Here is a 16,421-nt window from a genome sequence, read left to right on the forward strand (position 1 = left end):
GAAACAATGAAACAATCTCTTGTTTCTCCCATTGCTACAACACAGCCAAAAATACTCTCGAAGATGTCACAATCACAAATCTATCCATGTTAGATGTGAGTGTTATAAAAGCATTAGAATGGCTTGTTATTTCCATATACTGGTAAATTTATTTCTTTTAAATACAATCACTAAGGCGGCCGCTGTAGCCGAATGGGTTGGTGCGTGACTACCATTCGGAATTCACAGAGAGAGCATAGGTTCAAATCTCGGTAAAACATCAAAATTAAAGAAAAAAATTTTTCTAATTGCGGTCGCCCCACGGCAGGCAATGGCAAACCTCCGAGTGTATTCCTGCCATGAAAAAGCTCCTCATAAAAATATCTTCCGTTCGGAGTCGGCTTAAAACTGTAGGTCCCTCCATTTGTGGAACAACATCAAGACGCACGCCAGAAATAGGAGGAGGAGCTCGGCCAAACACCCAAAAAGAGTGTACGCGCCAATTATATGTGTATATATACATATATGGTTGTGAGTGGAACAAAGTATTTATTAGTTTGCTCATCTGATATCATTTTTTGTTACTAGCCTTGGTTAAGTTCCGAAATGAGGTCTGAAAGCAATTAGGTTTGGAAAAAAGGTGTGCTATGGTCGTATTTGAGTTATCTGCTATTTTAGCACAACTACCATAAAATGGGTGTTAAGCATATGTATACATGTATATTGAATAATATAGTTTACTATTTTAACGTGACATTCGACCAGCTATTTTTTTATATTTTTCTTATCACCACTGCTGCAAAAATAAATAAAAGTTAACAAAAAATGAATGGAGATAAATTCAAATAATCATGCAACAATACACATCATTTGGCAAACTCTTTCATTATCCATTTTCTTCAATGTATTTTGCTTTCATTCAGTTAATTTTGGTAACTCAAAGTGAATACTTCTACAATAAAAAATAAACAGAAAATACTCAACTTGAAGACACAATCCATTTCTTTCCGCTGGTCTTCGATCAAGGTGTATATTGTATACAAATAGCATATAATTCGGAAGGTGTAGCTAATATCAGAACGTTAACCGGCTCTCAGCGAATTTTAAATAATGAGCTGATTTGTCGACGTTACTTGGGATATGACGGCAAAACTGAGATTGTATTGGCAATATATATTGTATTGGTATATGTATATACATATAATTGACGCGTACAGCCTTTTGGGTGTTTGGCTGAGCTACTCCTCCTATTTGTGGCGTGCGTTTTGATGTTGCTCCACAAATGGAGGGACCTACAGTTTTTAAGTCGACTCCGAACGGCAGATATTTTTATGAGGAGCTCTTTCATGGCAGAAATACACTCGGAGGTTTGCCATTGCCTACCGAGACCTGCCGAGGGGCGACTGTTATTATCCTCTCTTCTAATTACTTCGTTGCCATCTAAACCATGCCGTCTCATTTTAAGTGAGAGCAGAAATGTTAACATCGATATATAGGAGGCGTGGTGTCTGGCATATAGACCAAAATGCGAAAACCAATAGGTGTGTCTCTAAAACCAATTAAGTTAGGGAACTGAAATTTGAATCTCATATCGTGTGTACGAAATAATGAATCAACGGAAATTTCAAAATCTTAAAACAATTTTATGAATCTCTACCTGGGTTTGAAAAAAAGTTGAGGTATTTTATCACAGGAAAAATTACAATACGTTTTGAGCTCTCTCCTATACAGAGTTTTTGGTATTTATCAAGGTAATTATTTGTAAACCACGTAATATCACGTATACATTTGAATTTTTGTGGTAAAATGTTTGCGGTTCAGTTTCAAAGAACCCAATTTCCAATTACAACTGCGTTTGCAATGACAATAAATAAATCGCACGGACTGAAGTTTCATAGCGCTGGGACATTGTTAAAAAAACTGTTTTCACACATGGACATCTATTTTTTGCTGCAAGTCATACTCGAAGCTAAGCAGGATTACAATTATTGAAAATAAAAGAAATCTTTTCAGTAACAATGAACGAGTTTTTACTAAAAATATTGTATATTGGACTCCGTAGTTTAGTTTAGTTTTACAATTAACTAACATTTGTCAAATAACTCAACAATCACCTTCCACACTGGAAAATGGCGTACATGACGAAATTAAAAGCGCGCCAGCAAATTTAAAAAAATAACTGGTGTTTGGTAGATTGCGTATAGCTGAATGGCGATATTGTGGTTTTTGGATTAGGTATTTTACTTTGTAGTAAAAAGTACTTTTCCAATTACTGTCAAAAAAATTGCTGGAAAAACTTGCTGAAACGGATAACCAAAAAGTTTCGGACGCCTGCACGGGAAGAATGTCACCGCTGAACACGGCAAAAACCTAGATCCACCTCCTCGGGAACCATCCTTAAGGCCGAGAGGACATGTACTACCCATTAAATATACGAACCAGACTCTTCGGCACTCTTCTCCCAAAGTTAACAAAGCTAAGCCCCATGAGAGAAAGTCGCTGCCTGGGGAAACCTTCTGAAGAAAAGTCATGCCCGGTTGTTGGGGTACAGAAGACCCGCCTCAGAGCGCGACCCGGAAGGCGTTCTCCCGCCTGACCTCCTTAAAGTGAGCTAAAGAAGTTCTCGTCTCGAGTGATTAGAGCAAATTAGTGTGGATAACACCCAAAGTGGATCCAATAGACCTCACCCTTCGGCCTTCTCATATTTCTACCAGCCCCAGTCACAGCCCTCCAAAGCCTTTCTCCATCTGATGAAGCGAGCTCTTTTAGAACAAAGCCTGTTTCGCTCGGTGAACTTGACTCATCGTCCGAAATTGCTAAAGTGGTAAACTTTGTTACCAAAATATCTAACACAGAGTTAAACATCATGTCCTAAACATGCAAAGCATTGGGAATGGGAAAACCTATATATATATGCGGAATGAAAGTATGCGAAAATTAACATATTTACTTAATTTAATAAAAATAAGTTTAAATATAAAAAATAAATATAAAATATGAATTTCAAAATATTTCTTTGATTTTTGATTAGGACGAACTTTGCAACCTCTGTAGATATGTTTGTGTCACATCTTTGCTGACGCTTTTTCTTTATCGGCTGGTGTTGACTTGCATGTCAACATAAAGGGGTAAAAATAGATACTCTGAACATAAAAGCGGTTGCCTGTGTAAAAATGCACGCCTATGTATGGATGTACGAACGAGTGCAGTTGGGCAAAATTTCTAAGTGTAAAAATTTGTTAAAATATAGTAACCAAATAAGGCAAACAAAAGGCTTAAATGCAGCATTGAGTATGACGCAAGGTCATTATAAAGGGGCTTGTTCGCACCGCAGTTGACATTTCTGCACATTTTCCATTCAAGTGGCGGCGAAAGGAAACCAACTACGTGTAGGCTTTTTGTAAAAATGTATGCACATGAAGTAGGCAGATACGGACAAATGTACGAGTATATGCATGTTATATGCAAGAGCATAAGTAGAACCATTGACATGTCAGCGGGGTAAGTGATTCATTTTTACAACCTCTTCAGTTGCGTAGAAGGTCATTAGATAAATATACACATATTTGCATATTATAGTCTAGGATGAGTAAGTAAAATATAATATGTTAATAATCTCCGATTGCGAGTGTGTAACGGGAAATTTAGCATAGTATTAATCTCCGAATATTAGTTATTAGATTAGAAATCGTATGTGAGACGCTTTCCCACTTCTGGTACTTGGGTTGTCAAAATGTAAAAATGTTCATTTAGTGATAAATAAAAATAAGTCATCATAAAATAGTATTTCGCACTAGTGCAGATCTTATGAGGATGGATTTCTATTTCTGCAAAACTAGTACGACATCTAGTATGTGCATACCTAGGTATATCTTAAGTGCAAAGTGATTTAGTTAGAAAAAGGAAGGAACTTGAAAGGCTTATAATATTATTTTTGAGTTCCCATCAAACCCAGTAAATTGAAGTTAAAATAATATAATATTAGTGTGAGGAAAAAGAAGTTCGTTATTTTCTCGGCAGATGGCTGTAGTGATCGATATCTCGTAAAGTATAGATCAAACAATTTAAAGTTTATGCTCGTTGTCAAGGTGACATTTCCCAATTGTAAGTTACAGGGTGTTAATAATGAAAGTCAACAAAGAGAAAATTCGATACATTTTACAGTTTTTCTTTGATAAAGACGAAAATGCAATGGTGCCGATACTGTAACAGCTAACGACGTGCAATTTGGATTTCGTCGATTCTGTTCAGGCATTTTTGATATTAAAGAAAATGTCGATAAAATCACAGAAATAATCGAGGTTTACCGGCATATTAGTAGTCGTAGCACCGCCCAGGAGCTAAAGATCGACTATGAAACAGTTTTAAACCATTTCCGCAAAAATAATGGATTTCTTTTACGCAAATATAATTGTTAGACCTAAACAGTTTGAATTTTGATGTCATCCATGAAAAGAGTTTGGAAGTGGACGTGACCAAATCTACGACGAGCAGTTGCAAACGAATCATTGACCATGAAATACGCTCCGATTGCGAACGCACTCTGTTCACCCGACCACTGTGACATTGTGACTAAATAACCCGGACGAATAAAACCCTAATTTTGACTGGACAGAAGTTGTATACTGAATTCTTTCGTAGAATGTTTTATTATTGAATCATGAGTATGTTCAGTATACCAAATTTCAGTACTCAACATATCATACTTTTGAAAACTACAAATCAATTCCGAAATTCCAATATGAAAGTCATTTACTCACCTGGTTGCCAAATACTCCGACACTACAGGCCGATGATACCTGATGCGGCCCAAACCAAACGGCGGCGATTTGCGCCGGCAACGACAAAACGCAGACCTACAACAGAAAACGTCGAAGGAAATTGAAAATAAGTATGTATGTATGTAGCAAAAAACCAAATAAAGATAAAGAAGCATCAGAATTGTAATGGGGAATCGCCAAGCTGTATACAAGTTTATATATTTGTGGTAGATATACATATGTAAATATGCTTCAGATGAAAGGCGCACGTATGATGAGCATTGCTGCGGAACTTGGTGACACTCTTTCAGAGTAAATAGCTGGAATATGGTGAAAGCAAGCACGTGCTAATTCTCTCCTATTTGTGTTTATTTTTGCGTGTATGACGAGCTTTACATGCCGTCCTATTATTGTAATTCCCGCGACGAAATCATCTACAGCTGTCAGCAATTTCATACAATTACAGTTAAACGCACAATTCTATTGAAATAGGGCTTTTTCGAGGCACATAATAAAAACAGAAATATTACAGCTCTTATGTATTTATAAACGCTTGGAACCTTGTTGAAAATGCTAAATTGACCCTTTCCTGATGCTCGGCAATTATTTTAAATAGATACGTCAAGGAAAATATGTAAATAGATAATATGGAGTTTTCTATAAACATTTTTTTTCATATTTTCGATATTGGATAACAAGGGTTCGCGGCTCTATAAAGTTCGGTGCGAACCGAATTTAGCACTTCCTCACTAATTTAAGTTTGTTTACAATTTATTTTTCGATTGCAGCTACTCTACTTTTATTGTCTTCACTTGAAACATACCGTTTTATTATTTCAATCCTTAATCGTTTTTGTGTTTAGCGCTGCCACAAGTAAAATGTTTCTGTTGAAGTGTTGCAGACTTTTTCCTCAATTATACATACATATCGCACCCTAAATACAAAAGGGTCAAAAGGGTTCTGCCTCTAAAACTGTAAAAAGTGATAAATTTCGTAGTATATTATTTTGCATTGGGCCTCTTTAGTTGTGAAAAGTGAGTTCAATTAGGTTAGGAAACTTATAAAATTAAAACATTTTATCAGTTAAAAGGCACAACTTAAGATAATATCACTAGTTAATAGAAAAAATTTCAGTTAAAGAGTCATAAATCAAAATTTGGTTTTATTTTCGCAAACATAATATAAAATTGAAAAAAATAGTAGAACATTCTTCAATGTTGTATATTTTCATGATGGAACAATATTTTCTTTAAATATTACAATAATTTTTACATAAAACGTTTTTCGTCTCTCCTGAAAATCTTACTATTTTGAGTTGTGACCCTTTTGTATTTAGGGTGCGATATGTGCATATATATGAGAAAGCTCGTATGCCACTGCCAACATTTCAAGTGTTTTTGAGCACTTAATTCGATTTTTTACACAAAATTTAATGCAACTTCTTTGATCCATTTTTTCGATAGCAGAAAACCGCCGAACACGCAAACCACTTGTCTTATTTATGCCTCTCACAAACAAACTAAACGTGCTATATTGCTAAAACCGTGAACATATCTTCGAGATGAGTGTACCAACCAAGACGAATCAATTAAAGGTGGTATTGGTAAATCAGCTGATTTGTTTTTTTTTCTTTCGCCGTGTCCATATAGCTGTCAACACAGAATATAACAATAGTTATACCTTATAAAACTAGTATAACTCACTATGCTCAATGCTGCCAACTCTGTTTTAAGAGAGTTTTATTGGACCGCGTTCATATAAGGAGCCTTTTGTTGCTTTAACTTTGCGAATTCTCTTTGGTGTTGCCCATCGTGTTTGCACGCCTTGCAATTGTTAGTTTTTAGTCTGCAGTCAGCAACAACATTGAGAAGAAGGAGAACACAGAGTGCGTTAACAGAGAACGAGCATCATAAGTAACGAGTTGGAGCAACAAATATTTCCCTGTTTGAACGCGGTCTTACCAATACTCATTAATGCTTCCAAAAATGTAATTTTAGGCAGCTCTTTTCCAGTGCTACCAAGATATGTTTATTTGTACCAATCGCTTCAGCTATTCGCCTCCTGCTAACGGTTGGCGAATCGAAGAGGCCTTATCTAACATAAATGGGGTCGAGATTATTCTACTTTACTTTAAAACACTGGTATAACATTTTCAAACGAGTTTTTAATTTTGCATGCATTCCACACCACTTTTGGCTTATGTTGTTATAGATTGGCAACATTTTATACTGTTCGGTTACGATTGTTACGATTTTCCTATATCATATTCATACGGACTTTATTTTGGCAAACCATTACATTTACATTGATAGCAGTACATGCGCAAGGGTAACATCCCATTGAAAATCTGCTAGCTAATGTAATTATTCCTGCACTCATAAAAGCACAGTGGTTTACGATTTGTGAACGTGTCTAATAGTGCATTGGCATCAAGAATGACGCTGCGCATACATTTTTTTGAATGTGTCTGCTTATCACATACGTATTTTCATATCACTGAATAAGTGAAGCATCATGGCTCAAAACTTCTTCGACTACGACTGAATACACACCTGGGACAAAGCGACAATCGTTTGACCAATAAATGTTACATAAAAGAGATCCGGTTGCACAGAGAAGACTTTAATCCATGAGCCCATACATGTGCCTACGATGCCCACCAGCGCTGTAATGCGTAAGCCCTGAAAGATATAAATGAAAAAGTTGGAAATATGTTTATAAGAGGTTTTACTTCTACCAAAAGGTTTTTGAATTAAATATAATTCTGAGGGAAAATATTATATGATGTGTGAGAAGCTTAAAACCCAGTTCTTCTTTAGTTCAATGAGGTTAGTCAACGAATTCATATTAGTTTTTGTTATAGAAATATGTGCCTAGTCATGATCAAAATCTAGCGGGTAATCGCGTAAGATCATAGAAGCAATAATTCAGATTTATTATCACGAGCAAAAACTTACTTTTGTAAAACAAAGATTAAGCAATATTTAAAGTTTTAGATAAAATCAACTCTTACCATTTTATCCAGGAACCAACTGCCCGGAAAAATTAGCGGTATGTAGACAATCATGTATACCATTGATGTCCAATCCACCCATTTGTCATTGATGCCATAATATCTGAAAGCGTGAGAAGAGATATAAAGTGTTTTGCAAGTGTATAACTAAGTATTATGTAATAATTTGATCATGAAAACACGTGTTTCCCCAATGTTTTTCACAATGAAACACAAAAAAATGTTTCTTTTTCCATATTTTTTTAATAATCACATGGGTCAGTTTAAGATGGCCAACCCTGTACATATCCAAATACGTGCTAAGGGCGACCACTTGCGCGATATCATATTCAAAAAGTGATGTAAACGAATCTCCTTGAACTAAATTAAATGTTTTTCACAATGAAACACAAAAAAATGTTTCTTTTTCCATATTTTTTTAATAATCACATGGGTCAGTTTAATATGGCCAACCCTGTATTCGATATTGACAATACATTTTTGATTCAGTATTGTACTTGTGTACTGTATTGTATTTGTTTGCAATTTTTATAAAATATGTATGTTAAATAAAGAAATTTGTATATTATATACTTAAACAAAATGTAGCGTCTTTAAGGGATGAGTTTCTTTTTACATTCCTCTTCTGTTACTGTTTTATTGCGCATTGCAGTCAAATAATATCATAGGGCCTTTTTTCTTCCAAAACGTACCTAAACAGGCGCTTACCGCTAACCAATCGCAGTTGGAAGGTGTGATATGCCACACAGTCCACCGAGCAATCAATTTATAGCAGACGAGATTTCCGGGAGGAATAATTTTTCGATATTCTATAGAAATTTTATTACCAAAACGCCCTTGCACATTATATAACTGTAACATTGAAAACTTCATGAAAATAATTGGCATCTATAAGCGAAGTACATTTGGAAAACATCATTTATCATTCAAATATCATTTATATGTAACAAAGTAGGTAATAAATTCTGATTCAGCCCTTATATATACTTAAAAACAAACTTTCTATAAACATAAAACTTACTTCACAATAATATTGTTGATAATACTGTATTGGATCCATTGTGCCGCATTTGAGCCCGAATAAAACACAAATAGGAACAACACGACCCAACGACGTTTGTAAACTTTGATCTCTGCAAAAAAAGTGTAATATTCATAAAATTATTTCGATTTTTTGATGTTTGATTGCATAAAATTCTTAAACTCAAAATACGAGGTGTGTTCAAAAAGGTTTTAAATTTCGCGGGCTACGTACATTGGACTTTCATTTATTATTATTTTTTATGTTGAATGTCTCGAAGATATGTTCACGGTTTTAGCAATATAACATGATTAGTTTGCTTTTAAGAGACATAAATAAGACAAGTGTTTTGCGTGTTCGGCGATTTTCTGCTATCGAGTCTTGGCTCTCCTGAACTCTTCCCTTAGGACGATTGGGCTTTGGTTTCGATGTCATAACCACATACCCATAATTCATCACCAGTTATGACCCTTTTAAGGAAATCTGGATCATCGTTGACGCCATTCAACAATTCCTGAGCGATGCAAAATTCAGCAATTTTGCCCAAAATTACATGGCAAAAGATGGCATGGCTTGAGCCAACCGATGTGCCGACATCTTCAACAACTTCTCTAATTGTGATTCGACGATCCTCCATAACCATTTTCTTCACTTTCTCAATATATTCATCTGTTGTTAATGTGGTGGGGCGTCCAGAGCAAGCGTCGTCATTCACTTCTTCTCGACCTTCTGAGAAATGCTTGTACCACTTGTAACCATTTATTTGACTCCGAGTACTCTCACCGTATGCCACTGTCAATATTTCAAGTATTTTTGAGCACTTAATTCCATTTTTTACACAAAATTTGAAGCAACTTCTTTGATTCATCTCGCAAACAAACTAAACATGCTAAAACCGTGAACATATATTCGAGACGAGTGTACCACATAAAAAAATTATAATCGAAAGTCGAATGTACGTAGCCCGCGAAATTTGAAATCGTCACCTTATTTTTTTAAAACACCTCGTACATGTACAAAAGTCAATTTCCTAAAATTTTGTACAAAAATTTATTATTTTAGTGGTAATTTTTTATACTGAGATTTCGAGAAATTTTTAATAATATATTATATAATCCTGTGATTCCTAGATTCGATTTTTTGATCACTTGGATGACTTTTTGTACAAATTTCACATTTGGCCTTAGAAAAAATTGTCGCACTACTCAAAAGTTTGCCTCCCAATTACACAGTTTTTTTATTTTTAAATAAACTCACGTGTTTCGGCTTCTTGTTTGACTCTCGCAGTACTGTTGTACATAACCACATTATTGAAAGGGCTACAATCTGTAGTATATAAATATAATATATATATTTTCAAACTATTTTTTTTGTCTATTATATTGAGTCGGTATTTCTTTCATGCTTTTAATGGTAAGAAAAAGGAAGCAAAAGCCTCAACAAGCAATGGGAAATAATCAAGTGCATTTTTGTAGGACCCTCCTTTTGTGGAGCAATACTTGTAACATGATGCCCACAACAGATTGGAGGAGAAGCTCCGTCTTACACCTAACAAAGGATGTATGCGCCAATTACACAACAAAAATTAATAAAAAAAATCCATATAGTCATAATAAAATTAAAACAGCCGTTATAAAATACCTTCAACTTTTATTGTATCCGTGCCCGGTCCAACTGAATATTCACTTCCGGTAAACCTAGTCGGCCGCAAATCTGTTTCGATAGTAGTCATTTCGCCCTTGTTTAGACCCTCTTCTTAGCTATGCTGTTGATACTGTTGTGGTTATATCCAACAAACACTATTTTAATCAAGAATTCCTCTTTTTATACTGTTTCTATATACATAATAGTGTTTGTATGTGTTCTTGCCAAAGTGCGGACGGGTATGTATACTCGGTGGTATTGCAATTTCAAATAGATATGTTTTTATTGCTCTTTTCCCTAATAGTCAGTTACTCGCAGTAATTAGTGAGGTTGCAGCTGCACCAGTTTCAAACTCAGACTGTTTGCCGACCACTTACTATTTCACTGAAGACTTCATCACAGCCCTAGCTGAATTGATTTGAGCTAAGCAATGATAAACTGAAATGAAAAAAAAAATTAATAAAAATTTGCATTGAATCTAAAACGGATTTCGAAAATAAACAATGGCAATTTTTTATTAAAAAACCTTAGCCGAATGCCTTACTTAGTGCATGGAATTAATTTGACGAACCTTGGCATTATTTAGTTTATTCTTGTTTAAATGAAAAAATCCGGTTTTGGGCAGTAATTGAATACCTGATTATTCTTCTTTCTCATGCCCTTCGAGTGTACAATTGCTTGATATACACCACAATTATCAACCTCCCACCATTTAGAGGACAGTGGCGGTAATAGTCATAGTCCAGATACTCATTTGGAACATACAGAATGTATGCCTGTCAAATAATGTCTTTTAAAATAGTGACTTTCTGGGATATATGTATGTACATATAGTATGTATGAAGTACACATAATTCCTCCATAATTAGCAGGGGCGGATCGTGACATTGTGGGGCCCTGGGCTAATGCTACTCGGGGGCCCTGTTTTCTATGGTGATGCAGTATATAGTTATCAGAAAAAAAAATCATCTTATAAAAACATTTATTTATCAAAACAAATATGACAATAAAGAATATTAAATTACACTTCAATCTTTCTGCATTTTCGTGCAGCGAACTCCATTATTTGCTCATCAACTGCTAAATCCTTTGTTAGATCACAATTTATCGAAAGAAGAGACAAATGATTAAGTCGATCGTTCGACATTGTTGTCCTATACTTATTTTCAATATATGACATCCTGGAGAAAGAGCGCTCCGCCTCGCAGCTGGTGATGGGCAACGTCAAAAAAAATTCTAAGATGGTATAACAATTAGGAAATACACCAACAAGTTCCCTTTCATAGATAAGCTTATACATTTCACTGCAAGAGGTGTAGCAGTCTGATTTAGATTATAGTAAATATGATTTTAATTGAATGCATTCATTTACTAAATTTTCATCATCTCGTTTCGTCATCTGAATAATATTTTACAATATTGCGTACACTTTCCACATCCACGCTTTCCTGGTTTTTATTTTGCAAATCCATTAAAATATTAAATTTTTTGTTGGTTGTCTCATAGACTTGACCCCTTTTATTTAAATCCATAATAAACTTATCCAATGCAACGTTTAGCGTGTCTCTTTTAAATTTTTCTGCGCCGCACACTGAGACTTTAGCAGTAGACTTAGCGGCAAATTTTGAAGTAATTTGTCTCTTGTAAACGTCGCTGTAATTTGTTTCCACACTAGTACTTAATTTTTTAGCTTTCCCTCCGTACTCTTTTAGCTTCTGATCCGAATGCTGTCGTATGTTGTACACGAACTCTTTTCTTTTCGTGACAGCCAAGCTAACATAGAAAGTTTATGTTCATTAGAATTTTCGTGATTTTCTAAAGACGTTCCTATGTGTTTCCAATCAGAAAATCCCGTTGAGTATTGAAAAAGTGTTTTAGAAAAAAGTTTGCAAGTCGAACAAAAAATAGCCCCAAGGCTGGGTGAATAGCACAACCAAGGTCGTTCCAGTAATTGGCCGTTTTTCATTTTCTTAATGAAATATCTGTCTGAGAATGATCTATTTTGATCTTTATATTTTTTTGTTGAAGCTGGGTATTTATTTTGAGTGTATTTATTTTGAAGATCTGTTATTTCATGAGAGAGGATGTGATTAATGAAGTAATTATTTAGTGACACTGGCCACGATCCCACGTCAAGATATTTCCCAAACTTAAAGTTAATGTTTTCTGAATTTCGTTCAGTCTCAATATAAGCTTCCTTATGTTGAGCATTAATATCGTTTTCAGTTGGATCAGAGGGTTGTTAGTAGTCAGATAATTGTTCATTTGCATCACTGATATTTTTTTTTTGGTGTTGGGGTTCCTTACTCTCTGTAGATATGTTCTCTTTGGATAAGGTTCCTTTTTTTATTATAAGTTATATAGTAACTTTATTAGCAGCACACAGCCAGTTTTTGTTTATTTTTGCACTTCGAAGACAAGCATGAACTAAATTCTTGATCTACGAAGAGTCCCCAAAATATACGCAATACACACGCAAGCTATAAAATACACCGTCTATAGACAAGCGAAGTGGCAGGTGAATTACCGATTCGTTTCATGGGCGCGCACACGAGTTCATCGATTTTAGTTGCAAAACTTACGATTTTTTTTCGTTGCAAGTAACGTTCGCACACGTGTGCAAACAAAAGAACATATATAAAGTGAAGTATCAATGTTTATGTCAGCGCAGGATCAGCACTGTCAAAAAGTGTGAGTACTTAATTAGTTGGCACTTAACCGTTTAAACAGTTCTGGCCGTCTAGTGTTTTTAGTAGAAAACTAATGTGAGTGTGGTAGTAAAATATCAGTGCATCTTGTAGGGCATTCGTATTTTATTTTTATTGGTGGCTGGGGGCCCTGTGCAACCACGGGGCCCTGGGCTGAAGCCCAAAAAGCCATTAGGTAGATCCGCCACTGATAATTAGCTAAGAACTGTATGCACATATGGGTTTTTTATAGTAGTTTTTTCTCCCTTAAATTAATTTATATATTGTTCAATATTACCAAATATTAAGCATAAAGTAAGTATATTTAAAAGTTAAGGTAACGTACACCATATTCGTAAGGTGAGTTTAACAAAAATTTTATATTGAACGTTTTTACTACTTAAGAAGTAATAAATAAGTAATAAATATGTATACATACATATCGTCGTCTGGATAAATCAATGTCGTGTGACAAAATTGCACCGAATTGTGTTAATAATATGGTCTTACCAAACTAATAAAGATATTTCAGTTTCCAAGATACTGAGTATAATTTTGTTGTATATCACAAAATTTGTCGCATACGATAATTTTAAGGAAAATGCCTCATCAACTTTAAAATAATTTGTAATAAACAACAAAAATAAAACATTATCAGAATCTCCTATACTAGGAGCATTCTTTGAGACTTGGGAGCAAATCCGCATTCACGTTGTTGAGAATGCTTATCATGCTTTGACTTCGGCGCCCTTGACCAAGAGGAATGAAGGTAGTGACAACAGACGATACATTCGACGTTTACTTTTTCTTTTATATTGAAATTAACATAAAAAATTACTTTAACTTACACGTGTGTTTTTGCAACCCTTTGTTTGGTAACTGGAGGGATTCCTTTGCAAACCTTTAGTATTCATTTAGTTAAACAATTAATATTCGGATATGTACTTCTTTAAAATTTGTAGATATAAGGCACATCTCTAACTAAGATATAAGGCACATCCTGTTGACCTTCTACCAACAAGGTAAAATTTAAAATTAAGCAAACTGTGTTGATTGTTTCGAAAACAAAATGTACAGATATCTCGAGAATGGCGCAACAAAGATCTGGAATATTAATTCCAATTCTTCTTTAGCTTAGGAGCTTTCTCGTCTATTTTAAAATTAAGTTAAATTTTTTTTTAAGACGAATAGGTTAAACAGGGTTTTGCAATACCTTCCAGATGTATTAAACGAAGCAGAAGAGGAAGGTGTATAGGTTTATGTATTTTATAATTGAGTTGTTGGTTCTATTTTCGGTTTATGTTTTTATACGTGTAAGTATAGTACGACGTTGTAAGAAATATTCCAAACTTAGAGGAAAAAATAAAAAAAAGACATCTCTTTTATAAAAATTGGCTTTTTGGGACCATAAGGCAGAAGTGCAATACTGCAAAAATTTCGGAAAACTAAAGACATTTTTTGTTGTTCTTTCCATCCAGATCGAAATGCGGAATCACCTCAAATGCAATGAATCTCTCATATCACAAACTGAATTGATGTTCTCATTCCCAAGGGTAGTTCCAAATTTTTCAGGAGTAACTGTTCGAATTGGAGCGCACGTTCTTAATCCCTCCAGCTCTGGATTGTCCTTTGGCAATTGAATATTTTGTGAAAGCAAAGTATTTAATACCCGATTCCACGTTTTAATACACTTCAAAGAAACATTTTGCTAAACTCTCACTTTGAGTCTCTTGAACATCCCTTACTTTTCTTTTCACTTCTTGAAACTTCATTACAGCTTAAACCTTGCTAACAAGACGCTTTATCCGCATTCTACTATGCATATGTGGGTGATTCATAACTGGTGATATTGTCATAATGTCTTAAATTTTATAAAGGCTAGAAATATTTCCAGTCTTGACAGTTTTAAACATTTGAAAATGTATGCCTTCATGGCAATATGACTGTTACAAAACCTTGCAAATCACGCAATTGATTGCTTTTCACAATATTCCGCGTTTAGTTATTGCTTTTTTCTCTGGCTGAAATGTACATAAAATTACGAAAATATATTAAAGCAGATAAGCAAAAAATAATTGTAGTTCTCGAAAATAAAAGCGCAAATTAAGAGTTTTTAAATTACTCTCTTTTTAGCGCATTACACAGAAACAATTTTGTAATGCAATACATAAATATTAAAAAAAAAAAAACAACACTTATTCGATGATTGGTTATGCCACCGGAGCGGAGAGAAAGCTACCCCTTAGCACGTGCTCACTTTCCATGGCGCTTTCAATATCACGGAAGGCTACAAGAATAGAATATCAATAAACTTAGCAAACTTTGAAGCGCTGTTTGTCGTTTTGTATACCATATACCACCTGTTAATCTGCTGCGCGGATGTAATTCCATCTGGATCGGCTGCTTTATATGACTTCTTTTTATAGCTTCTAAAACAGTATATTCGCCGCATCAGAAGAATCAATAATAGACGTATCTGATATTGTCCGTTTGCTACCCACTCTTATGGGCACACAACAGGAATTATTCATCTAGTTCGCAAGATCTAAGAAATTCCTTTTGATTGGTTTTTTTATATGGTACTGGTTTTCGATGTGCCTTTTGCACCAAGCGCCTGTGACGTCATCATTTTGAGAACATGTTTTTGGGGAAATTCTGTCAACCTAAGTGGGAATCTTACACAGTAATAACCACATACATATATGTGCATGCAATGCAAATATCAAAAATATAGGGTTAGCCCTTTAAGGTTCAGTCTTTACGATCAAATTACAAATTATTATGCTCATAACTAAGCTCAAAAAATTACTATTCAGTCGATTTTTGGAGACGCTAATTGCAAATCTGATATCAGTTATTTTCAAAATGCAAAATGGCGGTAATTAGTGGCTCCAAAAATCTCAGATTTTTCAGTTGAACGAACTTAACTCAGTGACACAATTAGATATCTCTTTCCTACAGTCATCACTCAAAAATAACTTTGGTGGGCTCCCATTTCTTTCTTAAGGAATGCAGTTATTCGCTTGTTGTCCTTAATTTTCGTCATTAATATTTCCCTGTCACCTGGTGTTTTCCTTAATCTGTGGAGGGTTATTTAAATCTGAATGAATTCTGGTTACAAAAACCACGTCAGAAATTATAGGTCAATATACAAATTAACTATTTTTCAAAACTTTTTTAAAGGTGATCAAAGAAAAAATATAATTTGCAATAAAGTAAATAATAGATCTACAACAACGTGTATTTAGTTGGGTATGCTCCACAGTCTATTCCGAGTGCTGTAACTCAGCCTTATATGCATATATATATAATTGGCG

The 16,421-nt window shown here is 34.7% G+C and overlaps 1 protein-coding gene across 9 annotated transcripts in view; it reads right to left on the reverse strand.

Annotated features, from left to right (window-relative positions):
• Positions 1-16,421, reverse strand: part of LOC129243978 (feline leukemia virus subgroup C receptor-related protein 2) — a 47,357-nt gene that overhangs the window by 7,758 nt on the left and 23,178 nt on the right. For all 9 annotated transcript variants that reach the window (XR_008582360.1, XM_054881500.1, XM_054881494.1 and 6 more), the window contains exons 2-6: positions 10,415-10,855; positions 8,774-8,885; positions 7,753-7,855; positions 7,292-7,420; positions 4,740-4,835 (exon numbers count right to left, since the gene is read on the reverse strand). Coding sequence is in view for 8 of the 9 variants with exons in the window: in XM_054881500.1 (XP_054737475.1) it covers positions 4,740-4,835; positions 7,292-7,420; positions 7,753-7,855; positions 8,774-8,885; positions 10,415-10,505 (531 nt within the window). In the remaining variant the exon portion in view is untranslated. The remainder of the gene's footprint in view (positions 1-4,739; positions 4,836-7,291; positions 7,421-7,752; positions 7,856-8,773; positions 8,886-10,414; positions 10,856-16,421) is intronic.

Source organism: Anastrepha obliqua, chromosome 4 (assembly GCF_027943255.1).
Source record: "Anastrepha obliqua isolate idAnaObli1 chromosome 4, idAnaObli1_1.0, whole genome shotgun sequence".
In the NCBI taxonomy this organism is placed as follows: domain Eukaryota; kingdom Metazoa; phylum Arthropoda; class Insecta; order Diptera; family Tephritidae; genus Anastrepha; species Anastrepha obliqua.